Source organism: Mirounga leonina, unplaced genomic scaffold, assembly GCF_011800145.1.
Source record: "Mirounga leonina isolate KUSES-001 unplaced genomic scaffold, KU_Mleo_1.0 Mir_94, whole genome shotgun sequence".
Taxonomy (NCBI): domain Eukaryota; kingdom Metazoa; phylum Chordata; class Mammalia; order Carnivora; family Phocidae; genus Mirounga; species Mirounga leonina.
The window spans coordinates 46864044-46891555 of record NW_023270855.1 but is presented as its reverse complement, the minus strand read 5'-3'; the positions used below and the strand labels follow the sequence as shown (position 1 = coordinate 46891555).

The window sequence follows — 27512 nt, the reverse complement described above, 5'->3', positions numbered from 1 at the left end:
TTGGGTTGTTTCCACCTTTTGGCAACTGTGAATGGTCCTGCTATGAACAATGTGCTCCAGTATCTGAGTCTCTATTTTCAGTTCTTTGAGGTCCATACCTCGGAGTGGAAGGGCTGAGTCACATGGTAATTCTCTGTTTAACTTTTTGAGGAACTGCCACACTGCTTTGGATAGAGGCAGCCCCGCTCTCCCTATTTCTGACACCTACTGCAGTGGTTCCCAAAACCATTGTTGGGGTTGATAATTCTCTAGAAGGACTCACAGAACTCACTGGAAGCTTATGCTAATGGCTACAGTTCATTATAGTGAAAGGATAGGTTAAAACCAGCCCAGGAAAGAGATGCATGGGGCAGGGTGCAGAAGGGGCCCAAACATGGAGCTCCCCAGTTACTCTCTCCCAGGGGAGTCACAGATGCCGGATTCCTCCTCCCAACCACACTGTGTGACAATACGCACCCATCTCACCAACCAAGGGATCTTGCCTGAGCTTTGGCGCTCAGAGTTTTGTTTGGGCTTAGTCACATATGGCTCACATGGCTGACCTTTAGTCTTCCATTCTCTCCTAGAGGCAGTACTGAAAGGCTGTGGGCCAAACCCCCCAGACGAACACACACTCCTGTCAGGCAGAACATTCCAGAGGACTAGAGGTCACCTCCCAAGAGCCAAGAGCAAAGGCCCGACCTCTCTTAGGCAAGGTTAATTCACCACACACGCATCTTGGCAGAGTTTGTTCTATTACTTTTTCTATCTTCCTCTTGGGAGTGTGAATAACTACCCTTCCCACATTGTTTAAAATGTTTATTGTGGTAAGAAATGCAAAAAATTTACCATCTTAACCATTTCTAAGCATATAGTTCAGTGGTGTTAAGTATATTCACATTGTTATGCAACCATCACTACATTTTGCAAAGCTGAAACAGTGTCGCCACTAAACATGGAATCCCCAGTCCTCCTCCCCCAGGCCCTGCTCCCCCCCATTCTACCTCTGTTTCTTTGAATTTGACTCCTCTAGGGACCTCGTATAAGTGGAATCATGAAGTGTTTATCCTTTTGAGGCTGTTTATCCTTTTGTTTCACTTAGCATAATGTCCTCAAGGTTCATCCATACTGTGGCATGTGTCAGAATGTCCTTCCTTTTTAAGGCTGAATATTCCATTGTGTAGATAGGCCACATTTGGGTTATCCATTCATCTGTCGATGGACACATGGGTTGCTTCCACCTCTTGGCTATTGTGAATAATGCTACTGTGAACACAGGTATGCAAAAATCTCTTCCAGTTCCTGCTTTCATCTCCTTTGGATATATATCCAAAAGTGGAATTGCTGACTCTATGGTAATTATATTTTTAATTTTGTGAGGAACCACCACACTGTTTTCCACAGCAGCTATACCATTTTACATTCCCACCAATAGTGCGCAAGGGTTCCAACTTCTCCACATCCCCACCAGCATTTGTTACTTTGATCATAGCCACTTGAAGGGTGTGAGGTGGTATTTCACTATGGTTTTGATTTGCATTTCCCTGATGATGAGTGATGTTGAGCATCTTCATATGTTTGTTGGCCATTTGTATATCACCTTTGGAGAATTGTCAATTCAAGTCCTTTGTCCATTTCTTACTTAGATAATTTGGGAGCTTCTGTTGTTGAGTTATAGATGTTCTTTATATATTCTGGATATTAGTCCCTTAACAGATATGTGTTCAACGAATATTTTTTTTACCATTTCATAGGTTGCCTCTGCACTGTTTATCGTGTCCTTTGATGCACAGAAGTTTTACATTTTGATGCAGTCCACTTTGTCTACTTTTACTTTTGTTACTTGTGATTTTGGTGTCCATCCAGGAACTCCTTGCCAAATCCAACGTCATAAAGCTTTTCTAATTTCTTCTAAGAGTTTTATCATTTTAGGTCTTATGTTTAGGTCTTTGATAATTTTCAGTCACTATTTGTATATGGTGCTAAGTGTTCAACTTCGTTCTTTTACATGTGGCTATCCAGTTTTCCCCGCACCATTTGTTGAAGAGGCTGTCCCTGCCCCACTGAATGGTCTTGGCATCCTTACTGAAAATCATTTAACTATATATGTGAGGGTTTATTTCTGGGGTCTCTGTTCTATTCCATTGCTCTACATGTTGGTCTTTATGCCAGTATAATACTATTGATTATTTTAGCTTTGTAGTGAGTTTTGAAATCAGAAAATTGAGAACTTCAACTTTGTTATCCTTTTTCAAGATTATTTTGGCTATTTGGGGTCCCTTGAGGTTCTGTATGCATCTTGGGATGGATTTTATATTTCTCTAAAAAATGCTGTTGGGGGTGCCTGGGTGGCTCAGTTGGTTAGGCGACTGCCTTCGGCTCAGGTCATGATCCTGGAGTCCCAGGATCGAGTCCCACATTGGGCTCCCTGCTCGGCGGGGAGTCTGCTTCTCCCTCTGACCCTCCCCCCTCTCATGTGCTCTCTCTCATTCTCTCTCTCTCAAATAAATAAATAAAATCTTAAAAAAAAAAATGCTGTTGGGCTCTTGACAGGGACTGCATTAAATCTATAGATTACTTTGGGTAATACTGACATCTTAATAACATTAAGATTTCCAGTCTATGAAAATGGCGTGTCTTTCCATTTATTTGTATCTTCTTTCTTTCAGTAATATTTTATAGTTTTCAGTTTACAAATCTTTTGCTTTCTTGGTTAAGTTCATTCTTAAGTATTTCTCTTCGTGATGCTATTGCAAATGGAATCATTTTCTTAATTTCCTTTTTGTTCACTGTTAGTGTATAGAAACACAACTGAATTCTGAGTGTCAGTTTTGTATCCTGCAACTTTGCTGAATTCATTTATTAGTTCTGTTTATTTTGTGGAACTTTAGGATTTTCTATGTATACCATCATGTCATATGCGGACAGAATTTTAATCCTCAATTCCTGGTGGAATGTCTTTTATTTCTTTTTCTTACCTACTTGCCCTGGTTGAGACTTCCATAGTACTACGTGTAATAAAAGTGGTGAAAGTGGACATCCTTGTTTCTGATCTTAAAGGAAAAGCTTTCAGGGGCACCTGAGTGGCTCAGTCAGTTAAGCATCTGACTCTTGATCTCAGCTCAGGTCTTGATCTCAGGGATCAAGCCTACTTAAAAAGAAAAGAAAAACTTTTAGTCTTTCACCACTGAGTATAATGTGATCTGTGGGTTCTTCATAGATGGCCTTTATTATAGTAAGGTAGTTTCCCTCAGTCAGTTTGTTGAGTGTTTTTATCATGAAAGGGTGTTGCATTTTGCCAAATGGTTTTTCTGCATCAATTGATATAATTATGTGGTTTTATTTCCCTCCATTCTGTTTGAATAAACCTTTTTCTTTATCCTCAGCCTATTTGAAGAGGAAAAGAAGAAAAGATGAGAGCATTCACAAAACATTGTCGACCTCTTAATCCTCCTCCAATAGAAACCTTTTCTGAGCACATACATCCCATGGTACACATGGTTGCACAGTGAGCCCTACACCCAAGGCTCAGGACCGGCTGTTCAGAAAAATATCAGACAACACAAATCTTATTCTGATACCAATTATAATGTGTGGGTTTTCCTCTCACAATACCAAGCAATTCTAGGATACCAGCTGGGTGTCCTACAGTTCAACTCAATTCAGACACTATCCACATGGAGACGACATCAGGTCCACTGCCTATGGGGTCAGTCCTAAAAGGCTGCCCTCCACAGATGCCAATCACAAGTCCAGGGTGTCCCCTGTGCTTCTGACGGGCTAGAAATCAGAGGTTCCTGTGACCCTTTCCCTTGAATTCCACTAATTTGCTAGAGTGAGTCACAGAACTAAGGAAAACAGTTTACTCATTAAGTTACCAATTTATTATAAAAGGATAGGATGCGGGGACAGCCCAATAGAATAGCTGCATCAGGCAAGGTATACGGGAAAGGCATGGAGCTTCCATGTCCTCCCTGGATGTGCACCCTCCCAGCATCTCCATGAGTTCACCAACCGGATGCTCTCTGAACCCTATTGTTTTGGGCTTTTATGGAGGCCTCATGACACAGGCATAACTGATGAAAACATTGGCCACTGGCAACTTAATTCCATCACCAGCCCCTCTCCTCTCCCAGGAGAAGGGGGGGGATCATGTGGGGGGTGGGTAGGCCTCAGAGTTGCAACCCCTCTAACTGCATGGTTGGTTCTCCCCATCCTTAGGTTACGTAGGGTCTTTCCAAAAGTCGCCTCATTAACAGCAAAATACACCTTTACCGTTCCCATCACTTAGTAAATTCCAAGGGTTTTAGGAGCTCTGCCAGAAACTCAGGTGAAGACCAAAGGTATTTTTTACTATAAGTAACAATATGGTGACGTGACTTTCAGCTGTCCCCGGTACACAAAGAACCAAGACTTCAATCAGAACAGGTTTATTTTTAAAATATCAAACAAAATAATCATACAAAACTGCCTAGAACAAGGGGATAAAGGGATCCTGTTTACTGAATATCACGTATCTATCACTGAAAACCCCTCACTGAACAAGCAGCAGAGGATGTGTACTCCCTAGCTCCCTAGCTGTTTGCAGGAAGCTCGTCACCTGGGTTAGGGAGTGTGGCCTGGGTGTGGATTCAGGATGCATGAAGCTTGTTGTCCCCTGAGAGGAGCATGCGCTTAAGCTCTCCCCGAGATTTCCCAGCGGTGCTCTCTCCCTTGAAATACTAATGGACCTCCTTGTTCCCTTCCCAGACCTCTTGGTTAATTAAGATTGTCTCTGTAACTAGAGGATATAAAATATTCTCGAAAGCCGCCATATCCGTCATGTTTTTGATGGCGTTGGAGAAATACTCCATTTGTAGAGTATTTGCCCAGACTACGATGGTAATAATGCACAACTGTGCTACTGGGGGAATGAAAGGAGACACGCATGAGCAGGGAGCCTCTTTTCCCCTAGGACTGACTTTGAAGCCGTGGGAGTAGCTGCCAGATTCTATTGTCACTTAAAGAGTGCCCTACAAACAGCTCTCACTGACAAAGAGCTGCTTGGCTTATGAACAGCAGTGCCAAGGTGAAGGGACAACAGTTTGGAAGGACGGCACCCTCATCAAAGGAGGTAAAAACAAACCAGTCCGGTGGGCTGAACTGCACACCCTTTTCTCAGCAGTAATGGAAGACTTGAACAGAACAAGAGTCCCTCTGTCTGGGTTTTAGACTCAGGGGTCACGGCCAGTGACCTGGCCAGTCACCTGGCCAGTCAGGCAAATGGCAGTGGAAAGCTGGCCTACGAAACGGGTGCCCGTGTGGGGCCCAGCCCTGTGGAAATCACTATGGGAATTGGAGGGGGGCATGAGAATAGGACACAACAATGCCCATCAGAAGAAATGCCTTCAAGGTTTGGAAGGGGATTGGAGTTGGCCCAGGGTCCTCACTCTGGGTGGCCTCCTGGGCACATGAGTGGACGTGGGGGTTCTGTAGCAATGTAGAAATGTGCTGAATCTTGACAAGGCCCCCTCGCACCCACAGCGGCACAAAATGCCTACAAGAACTGTTCTGTCTGGGGGCGCCTGGGTGGCTCAGTCGTTAGGCGTCTGCCTTCGGCTCAGGTCATGATCCCAGGGTCCTGGGATCGAGCCCCGCATCGGGCTCCCTGCTCCGCGGAAAGCCTGCTTCTCCCTCTCCCACTCCCCCTTCTTGTGTTCCCTCTCTGTCTCTCTCTCTCTGTGTCAAATAAATAAATAAAATCTTTAAAAAAAAGAACTGTTCTGTCTACCCACGTGAGAGACAGAGCCTGCAGATGGCTCCGTGGCAGGCTCCCTGGTGGGAACAGACTGGGATTCTGAACGGGCTTTGCTTACCCGGTGGTACACGCAGACGCCCAGAGTGCTGTAAAGGAACCGCAGCAGAACCTGCAACCGTGTGGACCCGAGTCCCATTCCCTCAGACTGGGGCACATACTGATAGCCCATGATGCCCAACAACCGGCCGAGAGCTCTCGTCCGCAGAGGAACAGCTCAACAGGAAACTGTGATGGGCCTTGGAAACCCTGGCTGTTGAAAACCAGAGGAGACAGGGCCTGAGGGGCAGTAAGTGAGCTGGTAAGTGCAGATAACCACTGACAAAAGGACCGGGGTTCCCGGGTGTCCCCTCTGGTGGACCCAACACTTTCCGCACATGAATGGGGGACAAAGTGGTCAGGGGTGGGAGAGAAGTTTCTGGAACTCTGATCCAGGAGCTCCGCGGGAAGCCCCAGAGCAGGCTGTGAATGGACGCGCAGACTGGGAATATGCGGGCTGACAGGATTACGGGTGAAGTGGGGACAGACTGGAACGCTCCCACAGGCTTGACGGGAAGAGCTGGTGGCCGTTAGTGCCTATTTCATGGGCACGACTATTGCGTCTCCCTAGGGAGCGCTTCCCCTGCCCGCAACTGTCAATCCGAACCCACTGGGGAGGCGCGGTGAGGAGTGCAAGAGCCGGCGGGGCGAAGGCGGAAGCTGGACAAGAACAGCCCTGCACGTCTGAGCGGCCTTAGCAACGGTGGCTGCGTCTCTTTTACTCAGACGCACGTCAACGGATACCGCACCTCTCTGGGGAACGCTCCCATACCCAGTGCTGTAACACAGGCTTGTAAACGGGAACCAGCCAACGTCAACGCAGGCACGCTACCTGGGAGGCACCCAGGTGGCCGGAGCCCACGCAGTGTAGACAGGAGCTGGAGGGCTGATCCTCTGTGCCATACTGGGCATGGGGTGTAGCCCAGAGCCCGTCAGCGCCTGCAGCAACAGCACTGGGACTCTGGACTGGGTGGAGAGCTTCCACCGGAGGGCCAACTCCGAATTTGCTGAAGGAAAGTAAAGGGATAGGCACCTCATGACTGAAGGACATGAAATCCCCGTGCAAGTGAAACACTCACAATGTCTCTGAGGTCCCAAGGCTTAGGAGCAGCTCTTCAGAAGAACTTAAAACAACACGAGCCTTCTCCTGGCCCCTGACGTAGCAACCAAGGCTCAAATGCAAAAGTTTTATTCTTTAAATATCAAGTGATACGCTCATACAAAAACAGCTACATTGCCAAACTAGTGTCTAAAGTGCTTGAGTTCCCCCAGCATCACACGCGCCATGGCACACGTATGCCCTGAGCCAGGGGGAGGGGGTGGGCTTTCCTCCCGGCGGTTTGCAGGGAGGTCCCCACTTGTGCGGGGGGGACATGGCCTGCGTGTAGACTCACACCGTGTGTGGCTCACCAGCGTCCAACAGGAGTGGCGTCCCGACCTCTCCCGGAGCTTCCCCACAGGCGCCTTCTTGATTGAAGTACCACCGGCTGGGGGCCTCCAGGCCCTGGGCTTCTTCCCAGACCTCCTGGTTGATTAAGGCCGCCTCTTTACTTGCCTCGGCGGAGAGTTCCAGCACCTGGGCGAAGCTCCTGCAGAAACGACAGGATGCATGAAGCCTTCTCGCCCTCTGTGCCCTGGAGCCAGAGAGAACCAGGGGGGCTTCGGCCTTTGTGGCTGCGATGTGGGGAAGGGGGCTGCTTCCCGTGTGCTCTTGGGAAAGCGCGGACAACTAAGAACAGAACAAATCTGAGCAGAACTCAGAGAGGCCTGCAAGAACAGGACCGGGCAGGTGCAAAAGAAGACTCGTTTATTCACCAAATATTTAGGGAACACCCACACCGCGTCAGGAACCATGCCATGAATGGAGGGGTGGCCCTCAGGCAGTGTAAACAGCGGTGGGGAAACACACACTGAAGGAGCGTGTCTGGCCAGCCGAACGTGGGACCCTTGTAATCTGGAACCTCTGATGCGTGCTGAGCTCATCTGAGGGTGCACACAGAAGGAAACGTCACAGTAGGGGGCAGCTCTTTTTTACGAGTAATTTTCAAATGCTTTAGACATTTCAGGAAGCACATTCAGCATTAGGAAGGAGAGAGAAATGAGATTCTTTTAGGGAAGATGAGGAGGAAAGCCCCACGGTCAAAAAAAAAAAAAAAAAAAAACCCAGGGGAAAGCTTTAGCACTGAGACAGGTGTCGAGGGGGCTTGCTGGGGGAGCGGGCTGTGGGGTGCACTGCAGCCTAGGGGCTGCTTCCCTAGGACACATGTTCGTGAAACCCATCAACTAAACTGTTAGGATCCGTGCCTTTTCTGTATGTATTTATACTTCCAGGAGCAAGTTCCAAGAAGAGCACCCCAAGCCCTCACCCCAGGAGATGCTTCAAGCACGAGCAGACCCATCCAAGTGCTCTGACTCTGGGAAGTACAGGACGGGTGACGCTAGAGCCCCCTTTCTATCGTGGCTGCTTGAGAACACACACAGGGGTTTGGGCTGAGTTCAAGGTGCTTTGCCCAGTCTCCTCTCCCTGCCGCAGCGGACCCCTGCACCCCCAGCCTCTGAAAACACCAGAGCTGCCCCCTCTCTGGAGCACGACCCGCTGCTCCCAACTTCAAATCTTTTCTGCAATACCTTCGGAGCTCCAGATCCTTTTTTTGGGTCGTTTCCTTAAGTTCGCTCAGCAGGTCCAGAGCTTTCAAGTTTTCTTCTAAACTGCCGATCCCCAGTTCTTCCAGCAGATGGCATGTGGTCATCAACTCCCGCTGCAAATCGTCTGGAGGAAGAAAGGGACAGTCAGCCAAGGGTTTCACGGTGCCCCAAGCAAGGGATGCGCAAGTTGGGCGGCTGACCGGATTTTTCTTGTTCCCTGGAATGCTCGCGTGTTATGCTGGAATCATGAAGAGCTCAAAGGCAGAGAGGGTCGTGGAAGACAACCTCCATATGCTGGTCCGGCCTCTGTGCCCCTGTGCCGGAGACCACGGGGACCTGAGATCGTAGATCAGGCATGTGCACCAGCCGGGCAGTCGCTGGAACAGACCCGGAAGGCCACTTCAACGTCCTCAACAGAAACCAACACAAAAGGCCAAGGAAGTCTGTCCTGCAACTTAACAAAAAGCTCGTGGTTCCCACTCCGCGTTCCTGGCATCTCTGCACCCCTCAGCCCCGAGAGCATGGCCTGCATCTAAGGAAACCGGCAGCTCTCCACTTCCAGCACATGCCACACCTGTACACACGATGTGTCACAACCGGACACCGTAACATTTTGAGAACATTATAAGGGTTCTTCCACAAACACCCATCCTCTTCTACTCCTCGTTCTGGTCTCCATTGCCTCCTCCCAAAAAGACATGTTCAGGACCTAATCTCAAGTACTTGCAAACATGATCTTACTGGACGTGGAGTCTTTGTCGACATCACTGGGTTACAGTGAGGTCTGTGACCTGGCATCCTTCTGAGAAGAGGGCAATTCGGAAGCAGCGGCGCTCAAGGGCAAGGCCGTGGGAAGACACGGGCAGACTGGAGCGACACCACCACCAGCCAAGGAATGCCAAGAACGGGGAGAAACACCGGGAGCCAGGAGAGAGGCACAGAACACATATTCCCTCAGAGCCTCCAGAAAGGTTCACTGCTGCGGACACCCTGATTTTGGACTGCTGGACCCCTGAACTGAAGGGAATAAGCTTCTGGTGTTTTGAGCTACCCAGTCTGTCCATTAATTCTTTTTTTTTTAAGATTTTATTTATTTATTTGAGAGAGAGAGAATGAGAGAGAGCACATGAGAGAGGGGAGGGTCAGAGGGAGAAGCAGACTCCCTGCCGAGCAGGAAGCCCGATGCGGGGCTCGATCCAGGGACTCCAGGATCATGACCTGAGCCGAAGGCAGTCGCTTAACCAACTGAGCCACCCAGGCGCCCTGTCCATTAATTCTAGAAGCCGTGGGATGTTCCTCCGTTCCCCGATCCCAACTCCTAGTCACCACCTATGGCACTTGTCAGGGACGGAGTCCGAGTCGCAGGTGTGCAGCTGACTGCTGTCTTTATAAAACCGGACACCTGCACGCAGATAATCCCTCCACAAGGCTCGTTCTTCAAGACTCCATGTGATTCCCTTACTTATCCGTACTGGGAAAAGGTGGATCAGGAATCATTTCTGAGATTACCAATATAACAACAGCCTTTGTGATCCTGAACTGCGTTTGTGGAAAGTTTTGGAGGGACTGTCCACCTGATTTTAGGTGGTGATGCTTTACTACATCAGCCTCAAACTAGACGTATGTAGATGGCTCATGAGGGCCCTGCCTGGTAATAACCAGACACTAAGGTGACTGAAAACTTGCTTTGGGAAGATACTTCCTCTAAAGAGAATTTTAAGATCAAGCATGCTTGATTTCTTCCCGTGAAGGATTAGGTGGGAACCCTATGCAAGAGAGGGATCCCATGGCTCTGTGTAGAGGGCAGGATGGGGTTGAGGCGCCTGGCTGGCTTGGTCGCTGGAGGGTGTGACTCTTGATCTTGAGTTTGCGACTTTGAGCCTCACGATGGGTGTAGAGATTACTTAAAAATAAAATCTTAAAAAGAAAAGAAGAAAAAAGAAAGCTGGATGGGGTGAAGATCAGCATCTCTGAAGAGACCCCCTTTGGGGGAATGCAGCTGTTCCACAGAAGTGTCTTTCAGCAGGGCTGGAAATTACTGGGCCGGTCCACAGACCTGGCTTAAAATCCCAGCATGGGGGCACCTGGGTGGCTCAGTCGGTTAAGCGACTGCCTTCGGCTCAGGTCATGATCCTGGAGTCCCGGGATCGAGTCCCGCATCGGGCTCCCTGCTCAGCGGGGAGTCTGCTTCTCCCTCTGACCCTCCTCCCTCTCATGCTCTCTTTCATTCTCTCTCTCTCAAATAAATAAATAAAATCTTAAAAAAAAAAAAAAAAAATCCCAGCATGGTCCTTACTCAGAGCACGACCCCGGACAAACCGCAGCCTTGCCAGCCTCCCTTGTCCTCTGCCATCTGATGAGGGATGCACCATCTACCTCAGAGGAGGCTGTGATGTGACACAAATGGATAAAGGTGGCTGGCACACAAGGAGCACCAACCCACACTGGATCTGCCCCTTGCCCGGCAGCCGCCCCGTTTCCTACCTAAGAAACTCTGCCCGTCCCCGTCCAGGTGGATCGATTTCACAGGAAGCTCGTGCCTCGTGGTGTCCAGGGCCGTGGCGAATATCTTGTACCGCTCCTTAAAGCTTTCAGCCACAGCCTCATAGGGGCTGAGCATTTCGATCTGCAGGCAGGAGTGAAAGAGGCCTATGAGACAAGACCCAGTCACGCACTCGGGAAGTTCACAGTACCTGTGAGGTGAAGATACAGTGCTGTGCTTTCAGGATTTCCTAAGGAATCCTCCAGGAGGCTTCCGTGGGTATGGGGGGCTCTCCCCTCACTCCCAGCTGCCCTCCAATAGCCCAGCCGATAGCAAGGTGGCCCAGGCCTCTTCACTAGGAACATGGCTTCCAGAATATTCCAGGGCCAGGCCCTCAAGTGGGATCACACTGGACCCAAGAAAGCTGGGCCCTCCTGCTTCAGAGCACTAAGCCGAAAGGCCTGCCCCTCCTAAGAACCCCCTTCCCCCTTGTACATGCTGTTAGGGTCCTCATGCGGGCCTGTGAGAACGTATTTGTTCGCTTGTCTTTTCTTTTCCTTCCACTCTAAGTTCCATGAGGACAGAGGCCAGCTCTTAGCCCAGGGCCTGGCTGCAGGGCATTCTCTTTCTCTCTCACACAGACACACATAGACACACATACACTGGGTATTAGGGGTTGAATCGTGTCCCCCCAAATTCCTCTGTGGATGTCCCAACCCCAGCACCTCAGAATATGACCTGACTTGGAGACAGGGTCTTTACAGAAGTAACCGAGTTAAGGTGAAGTCGTTCAAGTGAGTCAGGCCTGGAGACAGACAAGCACACAGAGAGAATGCCAAGTGAAGGGATGCAGGGAGGAGATGGCCCGCTACAGGCCGAGGACACAGCTTTCTCTCTTGGCCCTGGTAAGGCACCAGATGCGCTAACCTCTTGGGTCTCAGATGTCCTGCCTCCAGAACCGTGAGAGAATCCCGGGCCGTCATTTAAGCCGCCCGGCCCCGGGGTACTAGTTACGGCAGCCCTAGTACCCTTGCACACTCAGAGGACCAGCCCCATCTCCGGACGGGCCCTCTCCAGGTGCCAGGGGTTGCCTCTTGTCCCAACGCTGACCACGCGGAGCCAAGACGGCGTCCCCCACCAGCACCCTGGCCCCGTGGGGAGGCGCGGCTCACGTCTTTGCCTCACTGGGCACAAGCCTCAGGGGCCTGAAGAATATGCGCATGCGTGCATGGAAGGGGCAGGTCCCTCTGGCTGCTTAGTACTTGACATCACAGCCTCGTCCTCTTACAGACTGTCACATACCAACACCCAGGGGGCAGGGACACCTCCCGTCAGCACTCCCTGCGAGTGCCCTGCCGGGCTCGCCCCCTCCCAAGACACGCGGTGCGGAGACTGCAGTCACCACTGACCTGAGCGTCAAGGACGGCTGCTAGCTCCCGCTTCCTCTGAGTGAGGAGACGTTTGCGCTTCAGCTCATGGGCCTTCTTCTGCAGCTTCTCCTTCTCTTTACACATTATTAGTAAGTTCCTCTCTGCCTTTTCTTCGAATGGAGCGAGACCGTTCTCCATCTGTCAAGTGCACAACAGGAGCTCAGACGAGCGGGCACTCCAGCCCTGCGGCTGACAAAGGCTGCCCCCCACCCACGTCACGTGCCAGCAAGGTCCTGTCTTCACCTTTACGGTCAGCAGGGTCAGGAGCAACGTTTGGGATTCCATCATTTCCATCGCCTCCGACAGGTCCTTGAGGAGGAGAGAAAGACATTTTTGGTTGCCAGTGAATTGGTATAAGCCTAGCTCTCTCCCCCGCAGGGGCAGAAACCGATCCTTTACAAACTTTACTTAATTTAGTAGTTTGATGATTCTCTCCTGTGTATCAACCCGCTGTTTCTATTTTCTCCTTTAGTCTTTTTGGGCGCCCTATGAGAAGGAAGGGGATGGTCCGGCCCCGTCCCGTGGCTGGCTGGTCCAGGGTCAGCTGGGGGGGTACCCATCCAATCAGTGCCACACTGGAGCCAGGACGCGGGCCTCCGACCCCAGCGAGACCCCAGCCCAGCCGTCCTGCCCCGGGACCCAGGGCCTGGCCTGGTGCTTTCCCTAGCACAGCATCAGCAAACGAGGCACTGTTGTTCACATGATCTCGCCTTAGTAATGACTCCCGTACATGTACTTGGGGCAACTTAAACTCTACGTATATTCTGAGGACATGTGTGGTCTTGGGTTTGTCCTAAAACGCGTGACTGGCTTGTTCCATCTTAGAGCCTCGAGCCTCGCATGGCATGTGCACAGGGCAGAAGCTAATATCAGACGTCTCTAATTCCGCAGCTTCCCTTTCATTTCGGACACTCACCGGGCTCTTTCTCTGTGAAGAGGAAAATGACGATGACTCAGTCTTCTTCGACATCGTTTTTTCTAATTGCGGAGTCTTTCTAACCATACTTTTGTCTAAGGTCAAGAAGAGCATTTTGAGGGTGAGAACTCAGAGCACGCTTCGGCAGTCCGCTGGGGCAAAGCGGGGGGCAGTGAGGGGGGGCCAAGGTGAGTGATTTACCGTTGATGGCTGAGAGGTCCAGGTCCGGCGGGGCGGTGCCATGCCCTTCCAGCAACGTGGACTGCAGGTCACCCTTCCCGATTCCACTGCTGTCTGTGGACCCAGTGAGAATCCCCAGAGGTCAGCACAGTCTGCAAGGCACTGCACGCCTACACCGGGAAGCAGGCAACTCTGTGGAACACTACCACTTGCTTCCAAAAAGTCAGCGTCTTGGGAGGTGAGTGGGACAGAAGGCTGAAGCACCTCTGCAAATGCCCAGCCAGCAAGGTGAATATATTTCAGGGTAGAAGTAGACAAGTGACGCAGGCTCTCTAACCCAGAGCTGCAAATATGCCTTGCTGCTTAATAAAAAAACGCTATGTTCTGGATAAAAGTCTGATACACACCATGTACCTGTTCTTCCCTCAGCTTTTCCCTTCTTTTTCCAGCAGCTTCTGGACTGTTCATCTTCCCTGGCAGTTCCCTTCATCTTTACCCTCTATTTAACCATGTGAAGTTATGCCTGACGCCACCTGAAATGGGCAGTGGGGTACAGCAGGCTTCAACCAAGCCAGGGCTCCAGCGGGCCGCAAAACGAACAGATGGCATGCAAAACACTCTCTGTCGTGTTAGCAAAGAAACAGCAAGTGATTTAATGAATGCCCATGCAGTTGAGAAAATGAGTATGTGGAAATAAACAGAGCGACACCACGGTAATGTGTATGGTATGGTACCCTTCGTCCAAATTTTTGAAAAATTCTAGATAAACAGGAGTCTGTTGACCTCCTGGGTAAGAGGATGGAAACCTGAGGTGGAAGACAGGACTTTTTTTTAACTGCTATCGCTTTTGCACGGGTTCGATGTTCCGTCATGCGTATGTACTGTGTTTCCATCGAGAAAAGTAATTTCCTACTGAGCTAAACGATGGAACTCAATTGAGCAGTCTCTGGCGGTCCGTCTCAATTCGGGTGGTTCCGTTTCAACTATGGTTTCTCAGCCCTGACGCTACTGACATCCGGAGCTGCATCGCTCTCTGGGCCGGGGCTGTGCTGGCTGTGGCAGGCTGCTGAGGAGCATCCCCGGCCTCCACCCATCAGACGCAGGTAGCGTACCTCCCCCATCGCTCACACCAACCAACCGTGTCCAGACATTTCTAAGTCTGAATCGCCCGTGGGTGAGAACCCTGATTTTAAGCTGTGGCTGACCCAACTTCTGACCCCTCTGCACCGAACACCAGCTTTCCCGGCTTGACGCGTGGCCCCCAACCCAACTGCATGAGGAAAGACTACAAAGTCAGCCCCAGCTCCATGAGCCGCTTCTCAGTCACGCCTAGGTCAAGGAGCAGCACAGATGCTGAGCAAACATCTAAACCACGATCAACAACTTTCCAATCCCCCGACTAACAGTCTCTGATTGGAGCCCCTACTGAGAATATAAAGTCAATTAACATATATATATTTTACATGTTACATACACTATTAACTGTACTCTTACAACAAAGTAAGCTAAAAAAGAAAAAAGGAAACGTTATCATAAGAGAAGATACATTTACAGTACCGTACTGTAAAAAACCCACATATTAATAGATCCATGCAGTTCAGACCCATGTTGTTCAAGGGTCCACTGTACTTAATTTTTCCTATGAGACTCACAGTTGTTGCCATTTTGAACAAGGAGGTGTGGGGCAAGAAACAGTTTTGCTTTTTGTGAACTGCTTTCATGCAAAAGAGCTACCCAGTGTTGCTGGAGAAGTGGGCATGTGAGGAGCTGGATGGAGTGCTACTCTGAGGAGGGGCCTTCCCAGATTTCTAGGATGAGCACACTGACTACAACTGAACACCAAATACACAGTAATGATCGAAGTGGCAGCTCATGAGTGAGTGTCCACCCTCCTTGTCTACATTTTCTGGTTTTTGTTGCTGTTTTTCGTTTTACAACAAACACGTATGTCTACAATCAGAAAAACTCCCAAGTTTTGCATATCACTTTGGTGACAGCTTCTAGAACGATTAAGGGGAAACCATTACGAGGAAGATCTAACCCAAGGTGGTGAGAGGCAGGAAGATGAGGCCTCACACGCTGAGTCCTGCTCTCAAGAGTTCCACCCAGGAAATGGGACACACGATCAAGGAAGCGCCATGACGGCCGCTCAGGAAGTAACCTGCCCTCTTGCCCTGCCATTCCCCTTAAGCTCCCCACATGCCTCAGATCTGTCCTTACATGGACATTCTTTAACTAGCTCCTTCTTCTGACACTTCCTAAAAAGAAAGAGGGAGTTTCACCTTAGCATACTTGAAAACAAAATTCACCACCATGTTCATCACTTGCTGAGCTTCAGAGCTGTTTCACAACCTCCCTCCATCTTTTTTTTTTTTTTTTAAGATTTTTATTTATTTATTTGACAGAGAGAGAGACAGCGAGAGAGGGAACACAAGCAAGGGGAGTGTGAGAGGGAGAAGCAGGCTTCCTGCGGAGCGAGGAGCCTGATGTGGGGCTCGATCCCAGGACCCTGGGATCATGACCTGAGCCGAAGGCAGACGCTTAACGACTGAGCCACCCAGGCGCCCCAACCTCCCTCCATCTTTACACACCTTTGCTCTTCTGGAGCAGCTGGAGTTTCCTTCCCCCTTCCGGCATCTTCCCACTGGTCTTTAATGCATCTGCTGCAGAAGCCTGTTAGGAAAACACATGACGTTCAGGATTCAGGGGACAAGACACCTCCCCTTCATGAGAAGGGGCCCCTTCATGGCCTGTGCAGTTTGCACTGGCTATTACTTTGAGGCCAGGGATAGACTTAAAGTTCTGACATTTAATTACATATATATAGAACAAATTAATCAAAAAAGATACCCTCACATGCATAGAACATAGGGAACCACCAAAATGTTTGCCAGTGATTATCTCTGACATGGCAGATTCCAACTGATTTTCTGTATACTTTATAGTACTTGCAGGGAACATATTACTTTGGTCATGAAGAAAAACAAAGTTTTTGTACAAGTATCAATCTTTAAAACTTATTTAAAAAAACAAGCAATGCATGGAGCTAGCAAGCCATTATAATAGTAACATATAAGCAGAAAGAAAACTTCATAAAGAACAAAAATATTTTATTATGTAGACAACACTCCTATTCAACCTCCTACTGGGGCTCTCAGAATAAGAACTAAAAGGCAAACAGGTTGAAAAGGAAGAAATAAAACTCTCTTCTTACATGATTTACAAAGAAAATCCCAAATGCTACTAAAACTAGTAAGTAAGGGGCGCGTGGGTGGTTCAGTCAGTTAAGCATTCCATTCTTAATTTCAGCTCAGGTCATGATCTCAGGGTCGTGAGATCAAGCCCTGCTTGGAGCTCGGTGCTCAGCAGAGTCCACTTGAGATTCTCGCTCTCCCTTTCCCTCTGCCCCTCCCCTTCACTTGTGTGCATGCATGCACGCACTCCCTAAATAAATAAATAAATAAATAAATAAATAAATAAATAAAATCTTTAAAAAACCAAACAAACTAGTGAGCTTAGCAAGATTGGAGGATACAGGGTCAATATAAAAAGATCACATTTCTAGCAATGAACAACTCTGGAAAGTGAAATTCAAAGATAGTACCATGTGAAAGCTCTCAGCAAGGAAAAAACAAAACTATGTATGGTATTAGGTGTTAACTAGACTCACTGTGGTGATCATTTTGCAACATATACAAATCCTGAAACACTATGTTATATGTCTGAAACTAATATATTGTTGTATGTTGATCATACCTCAATTAAAAAATGTCTTCATCAATAAAAAAGAAAAAAAAAGACAGTATCATGTATAATAGCATTAAAAAACAGCAAATACTTAAGTATAAACCTAAGAAAATATAGGGAAGGTCTATACGCTGGAAACTACAAAACGCTGATGACAAAAATCCAACATGACCAACTAAATGGATACGTGTACCATGTTCATAGATTGAAAGGCCTGGTGTTTTCAGGATGTTATTCTCCCTAAACCAATGCAAAAATTCTATACATTCAAAATCCCAGTAGAAATTTTGGTAGAAAATGGCAAGCTAAATCTAAAACATACAGAAAATTAAAGGAACGGGTCACGATCTCAGGATCATGAGATCAAGCCCCGCGTCAATCTCCACACTGAGCGTGGAACCTGCTTAAGATTCTCTCTCCTGGGGCACCTGGGTGGCTCAGTTGTTAAGCATCTGCCTTCGGCTCAGGTCATGATCCCAGGGTCCTAGGATCGAGCCCCGCATCAGGCTCCCTGCTCACCAGGAAGCCTGCTTCTCCCTTTCCCACTCCCCCTGCTTGTGTTCCTGCTCTCGCTCTCTCTCTCTCTCTCTCTGTCAAATAAATAAATAAAATCTTTAAAAAAAAAAAAAGATTCCCTCTCCTCTGGGGCACCTGGTGGCTCAGTTGGTTAAGCGTCTGCCTTCAGCTTGGGTCACGATCCTGGGGTCCTGGGATGGAGTCTAGAGTTGCCGGGCTCCCTGCACAGGGGGGAGTCTGTTTCTCCCTCTCCCTCTGCTCCTCTCCCCCTTCCTGCTCATACTCTCTCATGCTCTCTCTCTCTCAAATAACAAAATCTTAAAAAAAAAAAAATTCTCTCTCCTCCTTCTCCCTCTGCCCCTCCCGGCTCGCACGTGCACGCACTTCCTCTCATTCTAAGGAAAAAAAAAGAAAGAAAGAAAGAAAAACAAAAGAACTATGACAGCCAGTTTTGGAAAAGGATGGAGTGGGAGAATTTATACTACCTGATTTCAAGACTATAAAGCTACAGTAATCCTGGCAGCGTGTGAGGGGCCTAAGGACAGACACATAGAACAATGGAAAAAATGGAGTCCAGAAGTGATGCATACAAAAAAGGTCAATTGCTTTTCAATGGAGGTGATGAGATAATATGACGGGGAAAGGAAAGTCATTTCAACAATGGTGCTGGCACAAGAGGACATCCATACACTTAAAAATGAACTTCAATTCCATCATCACGCCAGATACAAAAATTAATTCAAAATGGATCACAGACCTAAATGTAAAATCTAAAACTATGAAAGAACAGTAAAAACCATAGAAGAAAACATGGGAGAAAATCTTTGTGATCTTGGGTTAGTCAAAGATCTCTTAGATAAGACACCAAGAGCACAATCTATAAAAGCAGAAATCCGTAAGTTGAGCACTTCTGCTCCTCCCAAGATACTTAAAAGAAGTGTCCCCACCGGGAGAAAATATTTGAAAATCACCATAAACGGCTGGTATCCAGGATATATAAAAAGCTCTCAAAACTCAACAGTGAGGAAACCAATAACCCAATTAAAAAATGGCAAAAGAGGGGCGCCTGGGTGACTCAATCGTTAAGCGTCTGCCTTCGGCTCAGGTCGTGATCCCGGGGTCCTGGGATCGAGCCCCGCATCGGGCTCTCTGCTCCGCGGGAAGCCTGCTTCTCCCTCTCCCACTCCCCCTGCTTGTATTCCCTCTCTCACTGTCTCTCTCTCTGTCAAATAAATAAAATCTTTAAAAAAAAAAAAAAAAGGCAAAAGATTTGAAAGAACACATCACCAAAGATACAGGACTGGCCAATAAGCACATGAAAAGGTACTCAAGATCACTAGTTGTTATGGAAATGTAAATTAAAACCACAACAAGCTACCACTTCTCATCCACTAGAATGGCTTCAATCTTTTTTTTTTTAAGATTTTTATTTAGTTATTTGACAGAGAAAGACAGCGAGAGTGCATACAAGCAGGGGGAGTGGGAGAGGGAGAAGCAGACCAGGACCCTGGGATCATGACCTGAGCCGAAGGCAGACACCTAACGACTGAGCCACCCAGCTCTCCTCTGTGGCTGGTGGGAATGTCAAGGGCTGCAGCCACTCTGGGTAATAGGTGCACAGTTTCCTACAAGTCAGTCAAAACTACACTAACTTACCCTACAGTTCCTGTCCTGGGAGAAACGAGAGCATGTCTACACAGAATCCCACACGAGAATGTTTAAGGTGGCTTTGATCACCATTGCCAAAACCGAGAATCAGACCAAATGTCCTTCACTGGCAAATGGCTAAGCACGCTATGGCCCACTCACACTGTGGAATATTCCTGAGCCACTAGAAAGAACCAGCACTAATTGTGACAGGCAACCACAGGGTGGGACCTCCTTTCCTTTATGTGAAAGAAGTAAGATGCAAGAGGCTGTGTGACACCTTTTTAATGACCTTCTGGTTAGGACAGAAATCAGGTAACTGCTGAGATGGAGTGGGGCCGGCTTCAGTGGAGAACCAAGGGATCTTGGGGGTGACTATTCCATATCTTGACTGTGGTGGGTCTGTGACAGGATGAGTTTGTCAAAACTCACAGAACCGAATGCTAAAGAACGACACTTTATGTAAATCCTACCTTAAGAGATGAAAAAAAAAAAACGGACAAGCTTGTAGGGATTGAAAATACTAGAGCATATGCAGACACACGGGTGCTCGTAAACAAGTTTATAAGGCAACACTAAAATTAGGAGGCACGGACTGTGATCTTTTGTTGAAAGTCACTTCAACAAAGTAAATCACGTGAATTTAAAGAAAAAACAGAAACAAAAAAAACCAAAGTAAAACACGGACTCTGGGTGATGTGTCAATGTAGCTTCCTCAAATGTCCAAGTGCACCTCTCTGGTTGGAGATGTTGATAGTGGGGAAAGCTGTGTGTGTGGCAGGGGGGCAGGGGTTATATGGGAAATCTCTCTACCTTCCACTCAATTTTGCTGTGAACCTAAAACTTCCCTAAAAAAAAAAGTCCAGGGGCACCTGGGTGGCTCAGTCAGTTAAGCACCCGACTAGTGACTTAGGCTCAGGTCATGATATCAGGGTCGTGAGATGGAGCCCTGCGTCCGGTGTAGAGCCTGCTTAAGATTCTCTCTCTCCCTCTACCTCACCTGCCGCCCCCTCAAGTGCGCTCTCTCACACTCTCTCTAAAAAACAAAAATAATTTAAAAACTTAAAAAATTAATTCCATTGAAAACAACCAATCACTCCCAAGAAGTGATACCAGTTTGTGAAAAGGTGTCCTTTTTCTTCAAGTTGGATTTTAAGTCACATTACTATTTTTTAAAGTTTATTTATTTATTTGTTTGCTTATTAAGTAATCTCTACACCCAACATGGGGCTCAAACTCACGACCCCAAGATCAAGAGCAGCCTGCTCTTCTGACTTAGCTAGCCAAGTGCCCCCTTAAGTCACCTTATTAAGAACCTGCCATTCCACCCTACCAGAGTAAAAGGTAGGGAGCAGAAATTAATAGTTCACTGTATTTTACCATAAACCAAATTTAGAAAATGGAAAGAATAACACAACCTCCCCACATTCTCAGTATGCACACAATCAAACAAGATACGTAACTGGGTCACCTACTGAGTGTTTCTGTTAAATGCCACACAATGCATGTGCTTGTGTCGTTCCGTGCTTCATCCCATCATTTTCTTTTTTTTTGAAATTTATTTTCTACTTTCTAGTCACAGCTTTTTTTTTTTTTTTTTTAAGATTTTTATTTATTTATCTGTCAGAGAGAGAGTGAACACGAACACAAGCAGGGGGAGCAGCAGAGGGAGAAGCAGGCTCCTCACTGAGCAGGGAGCCCAAGGCGGGGCTCGATCCCAGGACCCTGAGATCATGACCCGAGCCGAAGGCAGACGCTTAACCAACCGAGCCACCCAGGTGTCCCCACCCCAACATTTTCAACGGCTGCATGATTTCCGTGGTGTGGCTACAGATAGTTCACTAAACTCTGCCTCTAACACTGGGTGATTCAGACCCATTATTTTTTCCCCATAGTCCTTCTTTAAAACCCTGTGTTTTTTAAATGCCAGCCAATGCCAAGGACTGTGTGCTGGGCACCCGACAGAACTGCTTCAGGACAGAATCCAGAAAGGAATTACTGGGTTGAAAGGAACAATCTCAGGTTTCAACAGAGATCATGTCTTTGCAAAAGGGATTCGGGACCATGCTGTGCCCGGCCCGTGGGACTTGGGTCAGAATTCCAAGTCCGACGGAACTCCATTCAGAACATTCAAATCAATGTTGTTACCTTTTTGGTGGTTTTCTTCTCGTACTGCAAGTATCGGGACTCAACCACTCTTCCACCTGTGGGGGACACACTGTTGGTTTATAACAAGACTACAATAGTGGAGTGTGATGACCCCCTCCCATCAAGAGCCAGGTACTATGTGCCCTCCCTGATCAACAGCAGGAACAGGGGAGCTGCTCCCCCTTGCTCCTCTCAGATCCCATGCTTCAGCATCCTCGAGCATGTATGGGACACCTACTGTATGCGAGAACATGTGGGATATCTATGGTTTATAAGTCCCTAGGCTAGGGACAGAGCCCCAGAGAGTCACAGGAACGTTAAGGGAATATGCTCAAAGCAGAAAGTGGATTCAGGGGCAGGGCAGGGACAGGATAAAAGACCTTCCATAGGAGGGCAACTATTTGCCGCCTCCTCCTCCTCCCTTCCCAACTCACTCCCTGCGGTCAGGACCCCAACAACCCCTTTCTTCATCTGAGTCTGTGTATGACCCACTCATGATATGAGCCTTTCATGCCTCTTTACCTCCTTACCTAGCTCAGGACTCTCAGGAGACATGCTGAACACCAAGATCATATACCTTGGTGACAGCCCAGCCCCAGGTCCCCCCCATTCCATGCCTGCCTCGCAGGAAGGGGGTTTCTCACAATGGCCCCAGTGATCACCCACAGTCCTCTGCTCTGTTCCCCAACCCCCCTCCCAGACCCTCACTTGTACGTTCTCCTCCCACTTCCCCTACACTGGGTCCCCTCCAGTTAGCTAGTAACCAGTTACTACTTCACCATGAAGACAGAAGCAGCCCCAGGAGAACCTCCCACCTCAGCAGCTAGCAGCCTCCCAAGTTCAAGGCCATATCCTGGCCCCACCATGTGGAGGGAACTCTGTGCTTTGGGGTAGAGCCCAGCCCTCACCCTGTTGCCACTGCCCTGGTAACACCCCCCCCCCAGTTCCTCTCTTCAACGATCTTCCTGTTATTTTTCCCCCCACCCATACCTTCTCCCCCTACTTCTCCACTCCCCATTACAATGGTGGCTCATCTTCCTCTACTCTCCCTGAACCCCACTCCTGTCCAGTCTGGCTCTCACAATCACCACTGCACCAAAGAAACTCCTTTCTGCAAGACCGCCGAGATCTCCCTGCTCCAAAGCCCATAGACTCATTTTCATCCACATCCTGAACACAGCACTTGCTGGAACCCTCCTCCCTGGAACATCCTGTGTCCTTCAGGCTGGCCACCCCGCTGGTGGCTGAGAATGGGCTCCCTTGCAGGTCCATGAGCTGGTGAAGCCTGAGCACCTCCAGGCACCTCACAGGTCTCACATCCCCGAGGGGCCTCCCTCTCCCCTCACGGCCCCCACTCTTTCCGTTCCAGGCACCGTGAGGGCCAGGACTTTTGTCTGTTTTGCTTGCAACTATGGTCCACCACCCAGCAGGGAGTAGGTGCTCAGCCATGCATCCAGTGCACGATTCTACACTTTTTCTAGGTACCTCTAGAGCTTAGGGCTTTCCCTTTTTAATGAAGAGACCCAGGAAGAGGACATGGTTAATGTCACACAGCTTGACAATTTGGTTAAGTGACATGGTGATTTCAACTGGATCTTCATGCCAGGATTTCCTCTTTCCCTGGGGCTGGGGGTGTGGCCACAATCCTGAGTGGAAAGGAGGTGCACCCATAGTTAATGGGGAGCATGGAGCTAGACAAGAGCTAGTGGTTGCCCTGAGTGAGCCCCAGGCAAGGAAGAGCCATTCCTGCAGGGTGAGTGGGCTCAGACAGTCAGGCAGGAGGCACTTAAGGGTCAAGGCCAAGACCAGGTGGTGTCCAGGGGAGAAAATCAAGACACACCAAGGGTCTGTCGCTGGATATCCAGTGAGGGATCAGGGCAAAGAACACCCCCATTTCCAAGCACAGGAAACGATCCTGCTTTCAACCTAATACCATCAACAAAGGGTTTTGCTCCTCTGGAAGGATCCTGAGGCCTGGGGTTCCCTGGACAGTTGAAAAGCAGTTTCAAGTTTCCAGAAACCGGGACATACATATTTGTTTTGAACGGTACTGGATTTTCCAGAGATGCAATGTTACGATGAAGGATATAATTTGTGTTCAAGAACTAGACCACTTGTAAACATAATAGAGGCTATAAAGAAGATCATCAAGCAATGCTGTAATGGATGAACCTCCAGTCACTTGGAACCAGAATTCTGCCCTGAGTTCTCAGAGACACGCACTGGCACGCAGCATACTTGAAGAAAATAATTCTTTTTATCAGAGGCTTGAGCTCCAAGGAGGGAGATCCTTGAGTCCACTACCCAAAGCGGCATTGCCAAGAGTCAAGGGAGGCTGTGAACAGTGACTCCAGACCCACAGGGAGACACCAGATGCATGGGCACCCCTGAGGTGCTTCCAGAGGAGAAACTGAGACTCCAGTGTTTGCTAATGAATTCAGCTCCAGCTCTCCTCACCCACACTTCCTAGTGGTGAGTCCTGGGCACAGCCCATGACCCCCGCTGCTGGAAGGGCCCACTGCTGCCCTGGATGACCCCCCCGCCAACTCCTGCCACACCCCTGGCTGCAGGGCGTGGTGATGAGACTCGGGTGACGAGACTCGGAATCCCCAAAGGTGTGACTAGAAGGAAATAAAGCCCTAGCTCCCCTGCTTTGGCCTGGTTTTTTTCTTCCCCAAAAGCACTTCCTGAAACTGGATCGTAAGCTAGATTCCAACTTTGCTCACCTTGCGTTCTTCTTCCTTTCATCTTGGCGCCACCAGGAGTGCCGGGACCCCCCGTGGAAGGTTTCCTAGAAGAGGGAGATAGGGGTCTTGTTGACATGGTTACGTAGTTGGCTAAGCTCAGGGAAGGCAGCGAGGAGACTGGGGATGACTCAGTCCCAGCATCCCCCAACCTCTCCCCATACAAGCTGATGTCTGCGAGGCAGGGCCACCTTGACTGGAACAGAGACACAGAGCCCCTGCCTGGCTGAAATTGAGAAGGGTCCAAGAGTGAGAAAAGCAAGCAGGTTTGCCAAGCCCCAAAGATCTCAACTTAAGTCAGGGGTTCATTAATTCATCAGGCATTTCTGTACCTACTGTATGCTCCTGGTGATAGCTGGTGCCCAAGAGATGGAGCTCCTTCCCTGAGAGCAGCTTCCCCTCACATTGCCTGACAGTGTTTTCCTGTCAGGCAATGTGAAGAGTACCCCAGACAGGTAAAGAGGTGAGGGGAGGTGAGAGACAAAGCCCTGTTTGCTCAGGTACATGGGGAAGGACATTCAGGGACAGGGAGGAACAAGGCCAAGGGCACAAGGGCGGAGGAGAATGATGTCCAAATAGGAACTGATCAGCCCTTTGGCTTCGCTGGCAGAGTTCTGACTTTCCAGCTTAAGGGCTCAGCCTACCTAATGGCAATCTTTCTCTGTAAAAGACCAGACAACAAATATTTTTAGCTTTGTGGGCTGTATGTTCCTGCCAAGAAATAATAAACCCTGAGTGTTATTCAGCCCTAAAAAGAAGCGAAGTACTGATACATGCTAAAATGGATGAATCTCAAAAATATTATCCTGGGATGGGGTGCCCGGGTGGCTCAGTCGTTTAAGCATCTGACTCTTGATTTCGGCCTGGGTCATGATCTCAGTGTCCTGAGATGGAGCCCTGAGGCAGAGTCTGCTTGAGATTCTCTCCCTGTGCCCCTCTCCCTGCTGGCTCACTCTCGCTCTCTCTCTCGAATAAGTAAATCTTAAAAAAAAAAAAAAACTTAAAAAAAAAATTATCCTGGGGGCATTTGGCTGGCTCCATCCATGGGACATGCGACTCTTGATCTTGGGGTCAGGAGTCTGAGCCCCACATTGCGGGTAGAGTTTACTTAAAAAAATAAATAAATAAAATCTCTTTAAAAAATTGTCCTGCGTCAAAGAAAACAGACACATAAGGACACATATTGTACGATTCCATGTATCTGAAATGTCCAGAACAGGCAAAGAAAGACAGAAAGCAGATTGTGATTGTCAGGAGCAGAGGGGTGGATGAAGAATGGGGAGTGACTGAAAATGGATACAAAGTTTCCTTCTGGGTGGATGAAAATGTTCCAGAACCAAAGAGAGCTGGTGGTTGCACAGCGAGAATGTCTTAAGGCCATTAGATCGCTCACTTTAAAATGCTGTTATGGGGGCGCCTGGGTGGCTCAGATGGTTAAGCGTCTGCCTTCGGCTCAGGTCATGATCCCAGGGTCCTGGGATGGAGCCCCACATCGGGCTCCCTGCTAGGCAGGAAGCCTGCTTCTCCCTCTCCCCCTCCCCCTGCTTGTGTTCCCTCTCTCGCTGTGTCTCTGTCAGATAAATAAAATCTTTTAAAAAATAAATAAATAAATAAATAAAATGCTGTTACGTGTTTCACCCCTATTTAAGGAAAGAAAGAATGAAGTTCGATGTAATAGGAGAGAGGGAACCTTGAGGCAGGACAGTTCGGGATGCCTCCCAGGTGTGCAGCCTGGGCAAGGGAGATGCTACCAACAGAGACCAGCAACTCAAGAGGAGCAGACTGAGGGGCAGGGCAGGGGCCTGGGCACTGTAACCCCGGCTGACATCAGGACACAAGCTCCACTGGTCACAAAGCAGTGGTCCCCTTGCTCAGCTCACTGCAGCCACCTCCTGTGCAGCAGGCTCTGAGGACCCCAAGTGAGACCCAGCGGGTGCTGGGCCACAATGGGGAGAGGCAACCAACCAAATAATGCTCACTCGGTGCCAGCAGCTCTGCTCCTTCACAGAACCCTCCCAACCCTACAAATACCTCCCCGCTGGCCTGCTTTATCCTTGTTTTCCGACGAGGACCTGAGTGTTTGAACAGCTCGTCCCTAGCAAGTCTCAGAGCTGGCAAGGGACAGAGCATGGATTCCCTATGGGGTCTGATCCAGGGCTGTGGAGTCCATCCAGATGGGGGTGGTGGGTTCACTACACCTGTGCCAGCCTCAGGTACCCTCCGCCAAACCTCGGGAGAGGGTAATGGCAATCTCACTGCGTAATGGATCCTGGAGAAAACACAAGTGATTTCAGCTGGTCTATTAAACTTCAATTTGCACTGGCACAATAAAACACCAGCCGAGTGAACAAATAAAACAAACCCGGGCCAGGAATCATGCCTGGCACCGGATAAGTGGTCCGAGTCCGTCTCTCTTGTTCTTTCTGTGTGACCCTGGACAAATGACCTTCTCTCCCTGAGCCTCTATCATCTCTTCTGTAAAGGGGAAGCATAGAAAAGAAGGGTTGGGAGCATTAAAGGAGATACTTTAGTGGCCCAGCGCTTGCCCACTATAAAATGATAACTGTAGTCGCGACAGATCACATTCAAGAGCCACGCACTGTTCTAAGAGCTTTTAAGTTTCACCCGAGGCCTACAAGGTTTAGCGGCGGCGTCATTTGCCCCGTTTCTCAGCGGAGGAAAGCGAAAGCACAGAGAGGTTAAGCCACTAGCCAGGAATCGCCCCGCAGCCCCGCAACTGACTGGGGACTCGTAGTCTAGTTCCGCGCCTAGGCTGCCGAGCATGCGCAGAAGCCGCCTCCCAGAGCCTGTGCACCTTCGGGGGTCCTGAAGGGGTCAAATCCCCAATCCCCAACTCTGCTGCCCCACTTCTCCCAGCTCTCGGCCATGGTCTACTCGCTGGCCCCACAAAATCCAGACCCGTGGCGCTTCAACTCACCCAGCTCCGCGTCCCGAGAAATCCGCCATTTCCCGCCTTTAGCTCAAAGGCCGGCTCTTCAAGTCCGGGTCCCCGCCCCTTCGCCCCGGGCCGGGCCATATTGCGCCGCCATGGGAGGGGTGGCCGCTGGCCTCGGGGAGCGTGCCTGCGGGTGGAGCGCGCGACCGCTGCGCGCGCGACTCTCTGTCTTCCCCTCACACTTGGTTTCATCCACCAGCGGCAGGAGGCGGTGTGGAGCCCGTTGGGAGGGGGCGGGTCTTCGCAGCGCTCCACCCCGCTGCGCGCTGGCGTCACGCCCTGGCCCCG

The 27512-nt window shown here is 49.1% G+C and overlaps 1 protein-coding gene across 1 annotated transcript; it reads right to left on the bottom strand.

The window, feature by feature from the left end:
• Positions 1-6985: 6985 nt before the first annotated feature.
• Positions 6986-27410, bottom strand: HAUS8 (HAUS augmin like complex subunit 8). Its single transcript, XM_034997234.1, has 11 exons — positions 27207-27410; positions 24251-24315; positions 21525-21580; positions 16058-16139; positions 13488-13580; positions 13287-13381; positions 12614-12679; positions 12350-12508; positions 10943-11084; positions 8441-8582; positions 6986-7401 (listed from the first exon to the last, which is right to left on the bottom strand). Exons 1-11 carry the CDS (start codon positions 27233-27235, stop codon positions 7203-7205), a joined length of 1128 nt encoding a protein of 375 aa, XP_034853125.1. The 5' UTR covers positions 27236-27410; the 3' UTR covers positions 6986-7202.
• Between the last annotated feature and the right edge of the window lie 102 nt (positions 27411-27512).